General features: G+C 35.7%; 1 protein-coding gene across 1 annotated transcript; it reads right to left on the bottom strand.

The window, feature by feature from the left end:
• Positions 1-10,390: 10,390 nt before the first annotated feature.
• On the bottom strand, positions 10,391-11,311 carry LOC100775077 (olfactory receptor 5AC1-like). The gene has a single exon (XM_027413247.1). The coding sequence runs from the start codon at positions 11,309-11,311 to the stop codon at positions 10,391-10,393; it is 921 nt and encodes a 306-aa protein (XP_027269048.1).
• Positions 11,312-14,620: the final 3,309 nt, after the last annotated feature.

Genomic DNA, 14,620 nt, shown 5'->3' with positions numbered 1-14,620 from the left:
CTCACTACAAACAGAGATAAGACAAAGAAAATATGGCCAAGCCTCAAGGAGAATGGGAACATATTGTAGTCCACATCCCTACATCTCAGATGCTCCTTAGTAAACAAGAACAAAGTCTACTGTTTCTGCTTTGGTAGCTTTCCTGAAATAGAAAATATTTTCTAAACAATTTTGATGTATACTTTTTTCATTTATGTGCATTGGTGTTTTGCCTGCATGTATGTGTGTCTGAGGGTGCTAGGTGACCTGGAACCAAATGTGCTGTCATTTGGGTGCTGAGAATTGAACCCAGGCCCTCTGGAAGAGCAGCCTGTGTTCTGAACTGTTGAGCCATCTCTCCAGTCCCAGATCATATTGTGCAATTATATGGAAAGTAGCTGGAGACATAAACATTGATTCACCTGGCCTTGTGTACATTGACCTGATAACTAAGAATTACATATAACTTAATAAATATTTATATTATGTTTCATTTAAACTTATTTATAATACGTAACTTTTATACAAAATTTAGAATGGTTGAAAATGCAAAATACACTTTATACTAAAATATTTTTTTAAAAAGCTCTAGTTCAAATGTATCTTTGTATGAAGTGTTGCTTTACATTATGACATTTCCTGGCTCGTTTACAATGGATTTTGAACACGCTAACTCTCTCTAAGTTTCTCTCCCTCATCTGATGTTTCCCTTTGTCTTGTCAAATGGGTTCAGCCTACTTTCTTTTCATATATTTTTTCAAATGTTCTTATACGGGAGGAAAATGGATTGTGCTTCTGTCATTAGTTTTATTTGTGTGTTTATACTTCTAAGACATAAACAGGTCAGGTAATAAGATAGTACTTTAAATTATTTCCGCTCCTTCTGTCCTTTTCACATGTACTACCAGATGACACAATTTATAAAACAACCATGAATTTTGAATACAGATTTTCATGTTTTGTTTACAACAAAATATGTGTAAAGAAGCACTCATTCTGCAATCCAAGAAAGGAGTTATGTGTGAATTCTGGGTGCATGTGAAAAGACTCCAAGAAAACAACAGTCTTGTGACCTCAGTTTCTTCACAAGACAGAATTGTTTTGGGAATGTGATTTTGTGCTCCTCTCAGGTGTATCAGATAGGCGTGAGTTTACTTCAGCTGTCGTATTTATATGCCTTTATGGGAAAAACATGTTTTGCCATGTGTGATTTTTCCTTGTGATTATATACAGCTTGAACTCATAAGAACTTTACTCAAGTGACTCTTTTGATGTTCTGAATAAAATTGGCTATTGCATGAGAAAAAAAGAAGCATTCATTTATTTCCTCATAGGATTAAACACATCTGAATTAAAATTTTATGATTTTAGTATGTAACAAAGAACCTATTAATCATATGTTAATCTATGATGCAACAATCACTTTTATTTTAAGATGAAACATATACATACATGTTCATAACTTTTTACTTACTAATGTTAGATCTAAAAATTGAAATTTAAACATGCCTGTGTGGAAAGTTATCCAGTGAATTAAGATTCTCTTTTAATATTTCAGTTGCCTGTAGTTTTAAAGAGATTTTAACAATGTCACTGTGTTTCTTGAGCCTTTGATTTCTTTGAGGGAGATTGAGAAATTAAAGGTGTTCTTTGACATTACAAAAGACATCACAGAATTAATGGCCAGGCTCTCCAATATCTGCATTTGGCATAAGAAATAAAAACCATGTTTATATAGAAAGGATCAATTAGGTAAAACATGAAACTACATAATTTATAATGACCACAGACATAGCATGCAAAGCAGAAAATTTCACCAAGCCACATGTACCTGTGAGTGTATTCAGTCAAGGCAGTGGTGTCAGATCCTAGAATACAGCAGGGACAGTATTCAAGTTGGGACCACTTCGCTGTGTTTCTGTATTGATAAATATGGGTAATTCTGGGCATCAAGTGAGTTGTGCATTTGCATCGCTGTATTGTTGATCAAAAATGGGAGCTGATTCATTAGAAATATCAGGTTTCAGTGTGTAATTGTCCATTGAATAGAGTATGATGACAAGACCAGTCAAATGAGTTTCCTACCAGCATACACTTTTGCATTTTTTAAATATTTTCAGCCTATTCCTTATAGAATTAACTAACAGCTCCATGCCCTTATCTGTGATTTTAAGAAACTATTTTTCTCAAATAATTTGCTTTATAATTTTTAAAAAGGATAAAATAGAGCTTTTTTTAAAAGACTAGACAATGAATAACCTTGAGGCAATAAAATATGTAGGACAGAAATATTGTACAGAAAGGTGCACAGGGTACTTTTAATTTCTTTATTTCAACTAAATAGAAAGATCATTTTCTGGAATTACTTCACCTCTATTTCTGCTGGGACTAGGAAAGAGAAAATTTGCTTAGAGTATTATTGGATGTTAAAACACAATTAGAGAATTGGGTAATGTTTGTCAAAATTATTAATATTTCCAATACCTCAAAAAGACAAGGTGACATTTGGTTTATATCGATGAAGCATTTAACGTGAAACTGATGCTGTTTTTGGGGGGGGCAGAACTCTTCCTTTCTTCATATTCCCAGGATTCCCAGGAAATCTAATAACCAGGTGAGGAAGCAAGCATGGATGCCATGAAAAGCCACACAGCTTTGTGAGTCCATGAACCAGAAATTCATCTAAACTATGGAAATTTCCATAGTAAAAGTCAGAAAGGGTAATTTTCCTTAAGTGTCACAGAATAGAGCTTGACCACATGGACTCTTACAAATTCATATGACTAAGCTCAGATATTTGGTGTATAAACACAAAGTTGTGAGTCAGCACAGATATAGAAATGTGGATAAAATAACAAAATCTTCCATTCATCTTTTCAGGACTGCTGTGTATAACATTTGCAAGATGAATTCTCGTGAAAACATGTTCCCATATTATTATTTCTACGCAGGTATTGACAGATTGTGAGTAGCTTTTGGTAATGAAGTGGTTGCACTATAAAAAACAACAATAAAATTTTACTCACCAGACTCCTATGAAAACAGCTTGCAGGCATGGATGTCACGAAGCTTAAATCTCCAAGAAGATATTCAAGCTTCAGCAAAAAAGAGTGTCAGTGACAACTGCCCTTCTCAGGTCAATATTCTTTAACAAAAGCAGATTGTAGGGAATATTTATTTGTTATCATCTTCAATCCTATTTGTAAATTCAAATACTAAAACTCCCTTAATGCTACCAAAAACTCCCTACAGAATAAAGCCGATCTGCTGGGCATTGTTTATTACCCAGCTAATTATTACTAACCAATGCATTGTAACTGGTCTTACATAGATTTGCTAGCTTTCTAAAAGCCAAATATTAAAAGTCAGTTATAAATAAATGTATTTGCTCCACTGACATTTTTAGGTATTTTAGCTGCAATTGATTTACAATCTTTATTAAACTTTGATCAATAATTGCATTATAATATAGAACAATATTTTATAGATGTAGATATATTAGTGTAGATATTAATTACCTTTATGAAAATTGTTAAATGTCCTCATAGCATTTTTAAAATTTTAAACCAGCATTTAATATTTCAGATTCAATCAATGGTGGAATGGATTGCTTCTCACCCTTCTCCCACTGAGAATAAATTTAACTGAATCATATGATATTTCCAATATGAATGAATTTGTCACATATAAAATCAAAAATTTGTTGTGGATCAAATATCAGAAAAATGTTTAAGGCAATGAAAATACATAAGACATACAGAGAACAAATTGCTTCAGTCACATTGATTAATGGTCAATACTGACAGCATTTTCATGCATTCATCTCCCTCCTTCTACCCATCCGCACCTTTTCATTTGTGTATTAAGTATTCATATATACACTTAAAAACAAGATGACTTGAATGTACACATATTTTCTTAACAAATATGTGACAAATTTTCTAATCTCCTAACTTTAAACTTCATGGAATTGTTTTCCTCATTATTAAAGTTTTGTGAAAACATTCCCACACCTAAGGCTCAGGGAACAATGCAGAAGATGGGGCAGACAGATTGTAAGTGCCAGAAAATTGGAGAGTTTGCTGTGTGATTGTGTCTCCTAGTAATATCAAAAGTAACAGCCATTATGTCTCATCAACATTTCTGGCCAATATGAGCTGAGGAAGATGACATCAATGAACATGCCAAACTGGATGGAGAGAAGTCCATGAAACTTTAGCCCTATATAAAGAAATATAGGTAACTGGGGAAACCTGAGAACAGAAAAAGTGGCATACAGAGGATGCCAAGGCACAGCACAATTGGTTGTCCATTGCCATATATTCAGCGCTAAAAACATTTATACATGACACATAATAGAGACTACACAGGTCCACATATGTACATGCATATATTTGCAATAATAATTTAATGTATTTATATATGTATAAATGCACACAACAGTAATTTTTGAAAGAAGAAGAGGTAATGAATTTGAAGGAGAATAGGGAGTTATATTTAGAAGGTTTGGAGGGAGGAAGACAAAGAGAAAAATGGTCTCAAAAAAAGTTCTGTAACTATCTCTAATCTTAAAATTCATAAAATTGAAAACCATTGCATCCAAATATGTTTACATTATTAAGGATGCTGTCTTACCTTTTTGCCACAAGTCTATGAGTATATTGTGATCATTTATATTACATAATCAAAAGCAGCACATGTTGCTTTTATGCAAGCTAAAAATAACAAACATATTATATTTATATGTATACACATGATAATACATCTATGTCTACATAAACATAGTACAATATTTTATGGCCCACATGTATTTGAAAAAATGCAACATTTATAAAGGGTTATGTTACCTCAAATTTTACTGAAAATGGAAAATAATGATTGCGTTTATTTATGAGTACAAAATGATGTCTTGATACATGCATGCTGTATATCATGGTTATCCATTGTCACCATTTGGCAAAGATGACCTAAAATGTCTTCTTATCCCATTGAAACCTTCCCTTAGCAATCATTCCTCACTCTGTCTACTCTCCGGGATCTGATAACTACATATTTACTCCTCTATGTGTCTCCATCTTTAGCTTACAAGCCTAAAATACCTGACAAACTTTTCTTTGAAGCAAGAATTTTGAAGGACTGACCTACCTTGTCTTAGCAAAGTTAGGGAGTTGACTTCCTTTATGTCCTGCTTGTCCAATTGGACAACATGCTATCAGCAGTTGAGGCAAGTGAAGCTTCTTTTCCAGTGGCTAGCTTTGACACATTGAAATTGATACATATTCTTCAATGTCCATCATCTTCTCTTTCTTCTTCTTCTTTTTTTTTTTTTTTTTTTTTTTGTTTTTCGAGACAGGGTTTCTCTGTGTAGCTTTGGAGCCTATCCTGGCACTCCCTCTGGAGACCAGGCTGGCCTCGAACTCACAGAAATCTGCCTGCCTCTGCCTCTGGAGTGCTGGGATTAAAGGCGTGCGCTACCAACGCCTGGCTCCATCATCTTCTCTTAAGTAGATTGGTGCTGCCAGTAGCAGACGTATCTCACTGGCATGGAAACCCTTATATTATTATAACATCTTAAATGTCATATTCTGCAGACCTCTGAAGTGTTTGAAGATCATCCTATCTATCTAAAATATATCTTTGTTTAACCTTGGAAACATACCTAATATGACTACACCTTTGATGTTATAAATAACTAACTACTAACCTGCATTTTTAATTACCCTAAACAGTCTGTAATAATAGCTTTCAAGGTCTAAAACTTTACCTTAAATTCTTAAATGAGTTACCTAGGTACAACAGTTTAAACAAGAGTAGAAGCATATATATCACATTATAACAAAACTAACCTTAAATTTGTACCAATATACAAAATCCCACACCCATGTAAACTATATGGGACTAGTACATGCCTTTTAGTTTAAAAGTAGATTTAATAATCCACCTTTTATCCTATCATTCCTATATCTCCACCCCCTTTCTTCATTAGATAGTAGAAAAAGGAGGATAGAGGGAAAGAAATAAAGAAGGAGACAGACAAAGTAATCCCTTAATCTAACATCCTTTGTTGAGCTGCTCCCTGACTATGACAAGTAACAATTTGCACCTAACCCCCCTAGACAATGATAAACATCCACAACCCACCAAATGACCAAAAATCACCCACCCTACCTCTTGAGAATGTGTGTATCATGTTCTTAAAATTACTTCCTGCTCTCTAGGACTCTGAGAAATTTGGGACAGTAGTCAAGTTCCGGGAAAGCTAGCTGTGTCATATGTCACCCAGTCTGTGTGTGATGGGAAGTTCAGGGCTTAACTGAACTCATTGCTGGAGTAGTCTGTGCATCTGGACCATCTTAGCAAGCCACTTTGAAGTTTTTCTGGATGAAGATTTCAGAGAAAACTGCAACAGAGTCATTCTGACAGACAGGATCCCCTGGGCTACCTGTCTTCATTGGTATCTGGTCCTTTTATTCTGAAAACACATAAACTTCTAAAGGTAACATACATATCTGCATTAATACAAGTATGGGATGTGTGGAGTATACAAATCAGCTAAAGATGATTTTCTGTTCTGTGTTTGACCAGGTAAGAGGCATCTGTCAACTTTATAAGGCCATTTGGCCTGAATAGCCAAACCTCTATCCATATCACATTAAAGGATGGCATGTAATAATAAATCACAAGACTCTATTGATAACAATATTTATTATGTCTCATCCATTCTTAGAGCTGTTCCAATGTACAGTGATCAGGATAATTATATGTCAACTGTCTTGTAGTTTTTCTTCATTTCTTCCTTCATGTCTGCGCAAAGATTTTCAAGATATATCTGAAAGAGGTGTCCAATGCCTTGCTGCCTCTGGGCATGCTCTGGCTTGCGTTTGTCTGGTATTTATCTGAATAAAGGTATCTTGAATCTACAAGCATCACATTCACATATCCCTCAGTAAAATCTGATCGTTATTCATTTTGAAGAAATCCATAGCTTTCCATTTTTGATGTAAACAAAAGTATAACCTCCCCCCAAACACAACAAATTCCTTGACTTCCATTCTGAAATTAAAACATCTTTAAAATATAAATGGTTATTTAATTTAATAGTTTTCCCTAACAATCCAATGTCTCTCAGAAGCTCTCCATTTTGTTCATTAGCATTTAAAAAGTTTCTAAATTAATAACTCATTATATAGGGTTCAAGGTTGCTGTGTTATAATTTTCCTCATTCTTATGTGGTTTATTCTTTTATATTACTTTACTCTGTCTTTAAAGACTTTACTGTTATTTTTAAACTATTTTCTTCTATGACAGTTTATACTCATTTTCTATTCTTTCTTCTGTACCTAAGCATATTTTTAAAAGCATGCTGTATCTATACAGAGGTTTTCTCAGTCTGGACCTGGCTTTTTGGGCCATATGAACCAAGGCTTAAAGAGCCAAGCTACCTTCCATGACCAACAGGAAGGTTTGTCACACACAGCAAGAATGAGGCAAGCATTTACAAGCTTGCTAGAGAGACAGTTGTGTCTGTGCACCTTGGCTCTGGGAAAATGTTCCTTTTGCCCTTCTGTGACAGCTGAGTGTCTCACCAGCAGCACCTACTGCCTCAGCTCTGGGAAGTTGCTAGGCCAAGATGTTTCTACCTAGTCACCTTTGGAATAGGGCACCAGGTGTTTACAGGCCCTATGCTTGGAAATAATAGCCTCAATACTGACTGTCAAATATAATTGCCTTTCTTTGGACTGCCAGCTCCCAAATGACATGGAGATTTCTTATTAAGTATAGAAGCTTGGCCTTAGCTTAGGCTTGTTCCCAACTAGCTCTTGTAACTTTAACCCATTTATAATGTATGTTCTTCCACATGGCTCGTTTCTGCTCCTCCAACTGTATGTCCAACTTCCTTTGCACCTGGTTAGCAAATCTCTACCTCAGATTCTTCCCCAAGTTCCTCCTTCTGCCAGAAGTCCTAACTATCCTCTTCTGCCTAACTATTGGCCACTCAGCTCTTTGTTAGACAAACCAGAAGATTCCTTGGGCAGGTGAGGTAAAACAGGTACATCTACACACTGTATAAAATGATTATCCCACAACAAGAGAGCATTATTTGGGGCCCATTATTCCATGATAATACAGTCCTTCATGGCAGGAAGGTCAAAGCAGCAGGAGTTTGAAGCAGCTGGCACATTGCACCCATAGTCAGGAAACAGCAATAACAAAGAGTAGGGCCAGGCTAGAAAGTCTCCAAAGCCTATTGAAAGTGACCAGTTTCTTCCAGCAAAGTCTACACATCCTAAAAGTTCTCTGACCTTTCCAAATAACACCATCTGGGACCAAGGATTCAAACCCACGACCCCATGGTGAACATTTCCCATCAAACCAAAGCATTACATCCCTGAATTCCATACACTCATGGCCCACTCAATGCCAAGATCTTTCAGTATAAATTTAATGCCCCTGTTGTCTTTCTTATCTTCATAATATTTTTATTAATTATTTGGGAATTTCACATCATGAACCCCAAGCACCCTCACATCCTATTACTCCCAGATATGTCCTCCCCATCCTTAGAACCTTCCCTCCCCCCCAAAAAAAGAAGAAATAGAAAAGAAAAAGAATTTTTTATGAAGTCCAAATTGTGTTACCCATATACTCACTGGAGCATGGTCAATTCCTGGTGGTCTACCTCTTAAAGAAAACTGAGTCCTTCCCCACCCACACCCCCAACACAAGCCATCAGTTGTGGAGAGATGTGCTTCACAAGCATCCTTATCACAACTTTTAAGAATTCTCTTTGATGGCTTTCTGTCTAGGCTGTTACTTTGACATGGGGGCTGGGAGTAGAGGTTGTCATAAAAGCCTTCTATGTCTCTCGTTTTCAACTGTGAATCTGCAGTCATCAATGTCAGTGTAATAGCAGCGTCCATGTCCTTTACAGTCAGCAGAAACACAGATCATAGTCTTACACATGGTATCTGGTGACAACATCATGAGGCAGACTTAAAAGTCCAGTATCTTTTCTCTACCTCCTGACATTACAAATTCCCATTAGAATGGCCCATTTAGCTCTGCTTGTAGCAGTGAAGGGTTTCTCTTCCCTAAAATTTCAAACTATCCCATACTCCTGCTGCAAAGAAACCCAAAGGCCTAAGAATCGCAAGGTGAAGACAATCACAGCAATAACACTACCTGGTGCCAATCTTCTGACTGAGCTACTTTATGTAAAAGGTAAAGCATGAATTAGGGTTTGCAGTTCCTGAAGAAAACAGTCCCTGTGGCTGAGCTTAAAGCAGCAGGCACATTGCATCCACACTCAGGAAGCAGAGCAAAACTAAGAAGTGGGGTAGGGCCATAGAGACTCAAGGCCTGCTTGTGCTGACCCACCTCCTAAAGCAAGGCCCCCATGTCTTAAAAACTCCATAGTCATCCCAAACAGTGACACCAAATGGAAACTAAGTGTCCAAAATGAGAGCCTATGAGGCCTTTTCACATTCATATAACAGGTTTGTTCCTTTTCCCTTCAAAAGTGTGTGTGACTAGCATAGTCATGTTTTCATATATTATATATGCATTTTATGTTGTCAAACTTGTTTCCCTCTTTCTCATATTATTTCAGCATCCAAAGAAGCTCTAAGCAGTCATGGTAAGAACATTCCTTCCTGATACTGTTGACTTCATGTGGCTCAAGACATGAAGCACGGTGCACCTGTTCACCCTACTCCTAATGACGTTCATTTGGAGGAAATCTTGGCTAGAAGATGCTCCCAGATGTCTGATTCAGAGCCAAAGAAATATGTGAGAACAAAAGACAGACACAGGCAGCAAAAAGACAGATAATTTGCAGGAATTTATAGTTGCCTTCTTATGCTCCATGAAAAAAATGCTTATTGTGATTTTTAATGCTTTAACTTTGAGAACATTCAGTGGATGAACAATAAACATCTGTTTCAATTACTCTTAAATTTAAAGAAATATTCCATTAAAGTGCTTGAATGTTATTCTTCTTTATCACATGATACACAGGTATTATTTACCTATGTACTGGTAATTTAACTACAGATTTATTTAAATGAGCTTTGCTCAAGAAACGATTGGGAGGGAGAAATGGGTTTTAAACCAATCATTTATTCACATGAATTGCTTTCTGATAAAAACAAACCCAGAGTTTATAATATAGATCTTAAACCAAAAGTTTATTAATTTAGTAAAGAAATCAATTTGATGAAGGAAATTTCACAGAGAGTTTGAATGTCAACAAAAAAAATTGGAGGGATTAACTAATAAAGTCCTCATTAACTATTTTATAATAATGTAAAAATATGGAAAATTTCAAACGTGTGAAACACAGAATCAAATTTATTATGCATTGCAAAAAAGAGGAAAAGATGATACAAAATTTGAAATATTAAGAAAGTAATTATAATTTTATTACTTTTTTCAGAGCACCTAAAACTTCCTGGTTTCTTAAACTATAAATAAAGGGGTTTAGCAGAGGAATTACAACAGTGTAGAACAGTGAATACAGTTTATCCTGGTTGTTTCCTGGTCCAGACCCGTGACTTACATACATGAAGAGGAGAGTGCCATAGAACAAAGAAACAGAAAATAGGTGGGCACTGCAGGTGAAGAAGGCTTTCTTTCTGCCCTTCTTAGACTTCATATTCAGTACAGCAAATAGAACACGGGCATAAGAGACAACAATAGTCACAGAGGTACTGATTTGTATGGAAGAAGCAAAAATAAAAATCACCAATGCATTAAGAGTTGGATCAGTGCATGACAATGTATAGACTGGCAAGAGGTCACAGTAGAAATGGTCAATTAAATTAGACCTACAGAACGTTAATCTGAATAATAGTCCTACATGAACTGCAGGATTTATAAAGCCAATTATATATGACATACTTATTAACACAGTGCAGAGTCTTTTGGACATCACAACTACATAGTGCAGAGGGTTGCATATTGCTACATAGCGGTCATAGGCCATCACAAACAATAGGAAAATTTCTGTGGTTGCACTGAAACAAAAAAAGTAATATTGGGCACCACACTCACCCAGGGATATCATGTCATTCTTGTTTAAAAATTTCATGAGCATCTTTGGAGTCACAGAGGATGAAGTACAGGCATCAGTAAAAGCTAAATTTCCAAGGAAAAGGTACATGGGAGTGTGAAGATGGGTGTCCTTCCAGATGAGAAAGATTAAGCCAAGGTTGCCCACCATGGTGACGACATAGATGAAGAAGAACACCAGGAAAAGGGGGACTTGCAGCTCTGGACGATCTGTTATTCCCCTGAGAACAAACTCAGTCAGCAGGGTCCTGTTTCCTTCCATCACACCTGCTCAAGATGCTCACTACAAACAGAGATAAGATAAAGAAAATATCACCAGGCCTCAAGAAGAATCGGAACATATTGTAGTCCACATTCCTACATGTCAGAGGCTCCAAGAGAACAAAGTGTACTATTTAACATTACAAAATGCATCACCATAGAATGAATGACCAGTGTCTATAATACTGCATTGGCATAAGTGATAAATATTATATTTATATAAAGAATCAGGTAGGTAAAACATAAAACTGCCTAATTTATAATGGCCACAGAAATAACATGCAAGATAGAAAATTTCACCAAGCCACATGTACCCATGAGTATAATCAGTCAGGGACATGGTGGCAGGAGATCATTCAAATTGGGACGACATTACCATGTTTCTGTAATGATAAATATGCACAATTCTGGGCATAAGGTGGTTTGTGTATTTGCATCACTGTGCTGTTCATCTAAAATTGAGGCTGATTACTTAGAAATATCAGGGTTCAGAGACTAATCATTCAGTGAATAGAATAGCCATGGAGTATTAAGACAAGGCCAGCCCAATGCGTTTCCTACCAACTTGCACTTTAACTTTTTGAACCTAAGTAGTCAAATAGAATCAGCTAACATCTCCATTCCAGATATGTAATTTGAATATACTGTTTTTCTCCAATCATCTGCTTTATGCTTTTAAAGGAGTGTAAAGGAGATCTTTTCAAAGGAATATGCATGAAATAATCTTTGGGCAATGAAAATATGTATAACAAATAATGTAGAGAAAGTTGCCAGTAGCTCCAATTAAATTTTTAAAAAAAAACTATTCTGTGGGATTTTTTTCACCTTCATATTTACTGGGAATATAAAGGAGACAATTTTCATGGAATTTTACTGGATGCTGGAACACAATAGCAGAGAAGCAAGTATGTTAGTAAAATTTATTGAATGTTCCACTGTCAAATCTCAAAAAGCATATGACCTTTGTTTTATATCCATCAAGCATTTAACATGAAACAGATGCTGTTGCTGAGGGGGAACTCTTCCTTTCCTCAGACTCCCAGGATTCTCAGTTAATCCAATAACCAGGTGAGGAAGCCGACACAGTTGCAATAAGAATCCACCCAGTCCTGTGACTCCAGGAACCACAAATATATTTTGACCATGGCAATTTCCACAGTAAAAGTCAGAAAGGGTAATTGTACTTATTAAGAATCAAAGGATAACAGCTGACCACATAGCTGTGAGTCAGCAGGGATTCAGAGAACAAAATATTTGACTTAGCTTTTCAGGCCTGTTGTATGACACATTTGTTAGAAATTTTTTAAAAGATGTTTCCACATTATTATTTCTATGCAGATAGTCATGCATTATGATAACCTTTTACTAATAAAGTGGTTGAACTATTAAAGATGAAAATAAAATAATTTTCTCACCAATTCTTATGAAAATATCTGTAGGCATGGATGCCATGAAGTTTCTTTCTTAATGAAGATATTCAGGCTTCAGCAGCAAGAGAGTAAATGACAACTCTTCTCATGTCAATTTTCTTTAACAAAAGCAGTGTGTAAGTAATATTTATTTTTTATCATCTTCAATTAAATGTTTAAATTCAATGCTAAAAATCCTTCAGTGCTACAAAAAAAATCCCTGTAGAATAAAGCCAATCTGCAGGGCATTGTTTATTATCAAACTAATTATTACTAACAAACCTATTGTAACTGGTCTTACGTAGGCTTGTTAGCTTTCTAAAACTCAAATATTAAAGATCAGTTATAGACAAAATATTTGCTCCACTGACATTCTTTGAATATTTTGGATGCATTTGACTTAACCATCTTTATCAATCTTCAATCAATAATCATATTATATTTAGGAACAAGTATTTTGATTTCCACTTAAATTTAATTTTATTTTTAATTACTTTTTTATTTAAAAATATTTTTTATGTACGACCCCAGTTCCCCCTCATTCCCCTTCTCCCATCCACACTTCCTCCCTTTCACACCCTATCCACTCCTCAGAGGGGGGCAAATCCTTACTTGGGGAATCCAAAGTCTGGCATACCAAGTTGAAGAAGAACCAAGCACCTCCCCCAGGCATCAAGGCTGAGCAAAGTATCCCAGCAGAGGGAATGGGCTCCAAAATACCAGTTCATGCCCCTGGGTTAGATCCTGGTTCCAGTGCCAGGCACCCCCTCTTCAAGAGATCAATTCATGTAACTGTCACCCACACTCAGCAGGTCTAGTTCAGTCCCATGCAGGTTCCTCAGCTGCCAGTCCATAGTCCGTGAGCTCCCACTAGCCCAGGTCAAGCAGTCTCTGTGGTTCTCCCCATCAAGGTCTTGATCCCATTTGTTCATATGATCTAGGAAAAAATTTATTAATACATACATTGTATATTAATAAAGATATTACTTACCATTATGACAATTCTCAAGTGTTATCATGACATTTTCATGTTAAAACAACATTTACTAATTCAGATTCAATCAATTATGGAATAGATGGTTTCACATCCTTATTCCACTGAGAATAAATTTTATTGAAACATGATATTTCCAGTGCAAATGCATTTCTCACATATAAAATCAACAAATTTAATGTGGCTTACTGAAATCAAATGTCAGAAAAATTTTAAAGCAATGAAAATACGTAAGACATAAGAACAAAAGTCTTCAGTCACATTGATTACTGGTGAATACTGCTAGCATTTTCATGAATTCATCTCCCTCCTTCTACCCATCCACAACTTTCCATTTATGTATATAGTATCCATATATACTGTTAAAATCAAAATTATATGAATATACACAAATTTTCTTTAAAAATACATGACATATTTCTAATCTCTTAACTTGAAAATTCATAGGCTTATTTTTCTTCATTATGAAAGTTTTGTGAAAACATTCCCACACCTAAGGCTCAGGGAACATTGTAGGTGAAGGGACAGATATTTTGTAAGAGCAGGAGGATCAGCAAGTTTACTGGTAACAGAAGAAATGTCCATAAATTCTCAACAGCATTGCTGAAAATTTTGAGTTGATTAAGAATGACACCAATGAACATACCAAACAAGATACAGAACAGTCCATGAGACCTCAGCCCTATATAAAAAAGTATAGTCTACTTAGGAGAGCTCAGAGCAGGAGATGTAGTCTTTCCTACAAAAGAGCACACCAATTGGTTGTCTTGGGCCAAATGGTCAGCCCTGAAAAAGTACATAAAAGAAACATTGTATATATCTGCTCTTTCTTTGGACCACCAATTCATGAATAATGACACAGAGACTTCTTATAATAAAAGCTTGGCCTTATTTAGGCTTGTTCCCA

The sequence above is a fragment of the Cricetulus griseus genome, chromosome 4 (genome assembly GCF_003668045.3).
Source record: "Cricetulus griseus strain 17A/GY chromosome 4, alternate assembly CriGri-PICRH-1.0, whole genome shotgun sequence".
NCBI lineage: Eukaryota > Metazoa > Chordata > Mammalia > Rodentia > Cricetidae > Cricetulus > Cricetulus griseus.
The sequence above is the reverse complement of the archived record's forward strand: the minus strand, read 5'-3'. Positions and strand labels throughout refer to the sequence as shown.

Excerpts from the sequence above, each read along its gene's own strand:
- LOC100775077 (XM_027413247.1), bottom strand. The coding sequence starts at position 11,311 with ATGGAAGGAAACAGGACCCTGCTGACTGAGTTTGTTCTCAGGGGAATA.